We start from the raw sequence: 5,157 nt of genomic DNA, 5'->3' as shown, positions 1-5,157 counted from the left end.
TGGAGCTTCATGCAAAAATATAAAAGACAAGATTCCTTAAAATGTGTTCATATAGATGTCTCACATGTAACAAACATTCTAAATACTGATTTCATTTCACAGCACACTGAGGGATGAATCCAGTTTCATTCATAACATGAATCCAGTTTGAGTACAGACTAAATGTTGTGATCACAGAAAACAAAAGAACTATTAGTTACACAGAGTAAAACACGTGAACTGACCTCAGAGCCTCCAGTTTACAGTTTGGACTCTCCAGTCCAGCACACAGCAGCTTCACTCCTGAATCCTGACAGTTGTTCCAGCTCAGGTCCAGCTCTGTCAGATTGGGGTTGGACTTCAGAGCTGAGGCCACGACTTCACAGTGACTCTCTGAGAGGCCACAGTAAGTAAGTCTGTGATGACAGAAAATAAAAAACATAAAGTGAAATAAAATAAATAAAATCTGACATCTTATTCAAAAGTACAGTTCAACTGTTTAACAATCTGTCCATTGAACTTCACTGACAGAATGAACCTGAGGTCGTCTCAGCAGCTGAGCGTGTGATGAGCTGCTGTCTGAGGAAACCAGCTGATAAATACACAAAGACTGTGAATGTCAATTCAAAGAAACCCACAGTGGAAATGTGAGCTGCTGTATTCTGCACATATCTTGTGTTTATTGTTACTGTTATGAAATAGTGCAACAGTTGTCTGACAGTTTGTGTACTGATATCATTTCTCACGTTAAGACATAGAAATGGAACAAGCTTTAAAAAATGCTCTTTTATTAGTGAACATTGTAACAGTAGCTTTGGAATATACCAGTTTAAACTGCGGCCGCCGAAGCATCGTGGCGACTTGTTTGTATTGTGTTTGTGAGCTCGCCTCGTTTATTCGTATCAGATGATACTCGTTTGTTCGTATTTGGAAACTGTGGAGGTTGGTGAGGATTTCTTCTGGGACTGGGCAGGGATTAGTTTAGATATATATCCACTGATTACACGTGGGACTATTTCTGTTGGATTCACTAGTTTAGGGGTGTGTTTTTGATGTGTGTTTTGATATTAGATTTAGATAGTGAGGGTTTTTTGTTTCTCGCTTTGGTTTTCTACCTCACCTCACCTCCTTTTGTTAAAACCATTTGAACTTTCATTTAATAAAACTCCTTTGTTTATTAACATCTAGTTTTATGTTACTACTTTCATACCCCGATATCTGGTCGTAAGAAAAATATCTACCATTCTCAGTGTAAAGATATATTTCTGGGCCTTCATTAGGTAGAGACAGCTGAAGAGAGACAGGAAGGTGGGAAGAGAGATGGGGAATGACATGCAGCAAAGGGCCGGAGGTCAGATTCAAACCCTGGGCCGCTGCAACCAGGACTGAGCCTGTACATGGGGCGTATGCTTCAACTACTGATGTGCTCCATGTCAGGAAAGGTCAGCTTTGAAAATGTTACAGTTCAAAACCTTTTTGTCTGAGCTCAGAGTGAAACGCTCACACACTTTGAAGGTTTTTAGTCGTGAAGGGGTTGCCATCACTTGATGGTTCACTTCACTCCAGTCAGCTTAGTGGAGTGAAGTGAACAATAGAGTGATTAGTCACCAACTAAAAGATCATTTCATTCATTACCAACTCATGTGATCATTGTTTTTTGTTGACTGCATTCATTATTTGTTGCATCCTCTAACTGACATCATTATGTCAATAAACAGGTTTAATACGAGTTCAAGAAAACGTTTGTATGTGCATGTGTGTAAAGTGTTGACGTTGATAATCACATCTGGACTTACACAGCCTTTCTGCAGTTCCTCACAGCTGGAATCAGTCTCAGTCGTCCCTGGTCTGATGTGTTGTACTTGTTCAGGTCCAACTCATCCAGAACCTCCTCTGACATCTGCAGCATGTAGGCCAGAGCTGAGCAGTGGATCTCAGAGAGTTTCTTCTCTGATCTGTTCTCTGACTTCAGGAACTCTTGGATCTCCTGATGGACTGAGTCATCGTTCATCTCCATCAGACAGTGGAAGATGTTGATGCTTCTGTCAGGAGAGATATCATCACTGTTCATCTCCTTCAGGTTGTTGATGGCTCTCTGGATGATTTCTGGACTGTTGTCTGTCTGACCCAGCAGGCCTCCTAAGAGTCTCTGGTTGGACTCCAGAGAGAGGCCATGAAGGAAGCGAACAAACAGGTCCAGGTGACCATTTTTACTTTGAAGGGATTTCTCCATGGCCTTCTTCAGGAAGACATCCAGGGTTGGGTAATCACCACTCTCCTCTTCCTCCCTCTCCTCCCCCCTCTCCTCCCCCCTCTCCTCCTCCTCCTCCTCCTCCTCATCTTTCAGGAAGTCCTTCAGTACCTCTGTCTTCTTGTTGGTGTAACAGTGGAACAGGTAGACTGCAGCCAGAAACTCCTGAACGCTCAGATGAACAAAGCAGTAGACTGTTTTCTGGAAGATCACACTCTCTCTTTTGAAGATCTGTGTACAAACTCCTGAGTACACCGAGGCCTCTGTGACATCCAGACCACACTGCTCCAGGTCTTCTTGGTAGAACATGATGTTTCCTTTCTCCAGCTGTTCAAACGCCAGCCTCCCCAGCTTCAGAAGAACTTCCCTGTCAGCCTCCGTCAGCTCCTGTGGACTCGTCTCATGTCCTTCATCGTACTTCTTCTTCTTCCTCTTTGTCTGAACCAGCAGGAAGTGTGAGTACAGGTCAGTCAGGGTCTTGGGCAGCTCTCCTCTCTGGTCTGTGGTCAACATGTGGTCCAGAACTGTAGCAGTGATCCAGCAGAAGACTGGGATCAGACACATGATGTGGAGGCTCCTGGAGGTCTTGATGTGTGAGATGATTCTGCTGGACAGATCTTCATCACTGACTCTCCTCCTGAAGTACTCCTCCTTCTGAGCGTCAGTGAAGCCTCGTACTTCTGTTACCCTGTCAACACATGAAGGAGGGATCTGATTGGCTGCTGCAGGTCTGGAAGTTATCCAGATGAGAGCCGAGGGAAGCAGATTCCCCTTGATGAGGCTTGTCAACAGCACGCTGACTGATGACTCCTGTGTGACATCAGACACGAGCTCTTTGTTGTTGAAATCCAGTGAAAGTCTGCTTTCATCCAGGCCGTCAAAGATGAACAGAAGTTTACAGACAGCGAGCTTCTCTGCTGTGACCTTCTGTAATGTTGGATGGAAAACATGGAGCAGCGTGAGAAGACTGAACCGCTCATCTTTGATCAAGTTCAGCTCCCTGAACGAGAGCAGAACCACCAGACTGACATCTTGGTTCTCCGAGCCCTCTGCCCAGTCCAGAGTGAACTTCAGCACTGAGAAGGTTTTTCCAACGCCAGCGACGCCGTTGGTCAGAGCGACTCTGATGTGTCTCTGTTGGTCAGGTAAGGCTTTAAAGATGTCGTGGCATTTGATGGGAGTGTCATGGAGGGTCTCCTTCTTCTTGGAAGCTGTCTCAAGCTGCCTCACCTCATGTTGGGTATGAACCTCTTCACTCTGTCCCTCTGTGATGTAGAGCTCAGTGTAGATCCTGTTGAGGAGGGTTCCACTTCCTGTTTCATCACTTCCTTCAGTCACACGTTCACATCTGGTCTTCAGACTGATCTTATGTTCATCTAAAACCTCCTGCAGACCACCACTCACTGAAAGAGAAGAGAACACGTGAGACTAAAGACAAATATTTAGAGCATGATAGCAGGACAGAAACCATCAATATAAGAATAATGATGTAATAACACAACAAATGTCACTGTGTTAAAAAACAAGTCCTGATTTCAGACATGAGGACATCAGCAGACAGATGGACAGTCTTACTTTGGACAGTGCTGGTCTGACTGGCTGTCTGCAGTCCACGTCTTGTTCTGGATCTTTTCCCACACTGGGGACAGGAGGAGTCTCCTGATGAAGCAGACTGGTCCCAGTATGAGGTGATGCAGTGTCTGCAGAACCAGTGTCCACAGCTGGTAGAGACCGGATCCTTCAGGACGTCCTGACACCAAACACAGCAGGACGGCTGCTCCTCCACAGGAACATGACTCCTCTTACTCCCTCTGTGAAGACATTGTAACATTGAACACTGTCCAGAAGCTCTGATGGTCACAGAACAGTCAAAGGTTGTTCATCTTCTGTTTGAATTCAGCTTTCAGTCTGATGACGCCTGCAGCCTGCAGGTCCTCTCTGCTGCTGCTGGCACAGCTGACACCAAATAACACATTAATATTCATTCACATGGAATTAATATTCATTCATTTAGAGGCTTCACTCTTGAGGTGACGATGGTCGACAGAAGAAAGACCACCTGGACGACTGAGAGCCTTCACACAGTATCTGCACCAACAGCTCTGCATCATGAATATAAATCTTTGAGCACAACGTTTTTCTTCATACTCAATTCATCAGTCAGCTGACAGTAAAAAAAAGACTCTTACTTTGTGTCTGAGCGTCCAGGTTCATGTCTGAAGAATACAGGCAGATCTTTGGACCGGTCACTCTTCATAGACAGACAGATGGATCCTGGAGACTCTGCTCTCCGTCTGTTGGCCTGAACTCTGCAAACACCAACATGTTTTCATTTATACCACATGAATCCTCCATCAATTATCTGCTGACAAACTCATTTAGGAAGCTCTAAATACACAAACTGCTGCTGCTGTTGATAATTCAGACGTTTCAAAGTTTGTAGAAACAGAATCAGAATCATGGCCAAAGAGATTTTCACATAAAAATAATTTGCTTTGGTGAATTAAAACAGTAATAAAATGAAAAAGCATGTGAAATAAATCAAGAACTAAAAATAAAGATGTGTGAATGAAAGTAGACGATAACATCTGGACAAATATTGCTGAAGGAAAAGTGTCCTCTTTGATTGGATTTACAGCTGCAGCGAGTACTCGAGTAATTCGAGTACAAAAAAATGTTTGAATCTTTTCTTTTTCCTCGAGTATTCGTTTCACCCTCCTGTTGTCTTTGGGTCAAATTGAGCCGATTTCAAAAGTTAATATGTCAAAACTTTGGGTTTCTTCCAGATAATTGGCTGAAAATGACATGGATGCTCCCACACTATGGTCTTTGCAAGTCAGATTAATGACGACTGTTTTTGTTGAATTATGTGTGTTTTATTAAATGTATAGCATCTGTGGTCTTCCCGGGTCCATTTGACTCGGACA

The 5,157-nt window shown here is 43.8% G+C and overlaps 1 protein-coding gene across 1 annotated transcript in view; it reads right to left on the bottom strand.

The window, feature by feature from the left end:
* Window positions 1–6: 6 nt before the first annotated feature.
* The window catches only part of LOC109138724 (uncharacterized), a 9,913-nt gene continuing 4,762 nt past the window's right edge, over window positions 7–5,157 (bottom strand). The window contains exons 5-8 of the mRNA XM_027272455.1: window positions 3,806–4,041; window positions 3,606–3,633; window positions 1,776–2,270; window positions 7–395 (exon numbers count right to left, since the gene is read on the bottom strand). Coding sequence (XP_027128256.1) covers window positions 197–395; window positions 1,776–2,270; window positions 3,606–3,633; window positions 3,806–4,041 — 958 coding nt within the window. The 3' untranslated portion in view covers window positions 7–196. The remainder of the gene's footprint in view (window positions 396–1,775; window positions 2,271–3,605; window positions 3,634–3,805; window positions 4,042–5,157) is intronic.

Source organism: Larimichthys crocea, chromosome XX (genome assembly GCF_000972845.2).
Source record: "Larimichthys crocea isolate SSNF chromosome XX, L_crocea_2.0, whole genome shotgun sequence".
NCBI lineage: Eukaryota > Metazoa > Chordata > Actinopteri > Sciaenidae > Larimichthys > Larimichthys crocea.
Note: the sequence above shows the minus strand (reverse complement) of the source record. Positions and strands in the feature narration are given on the sequence as shown.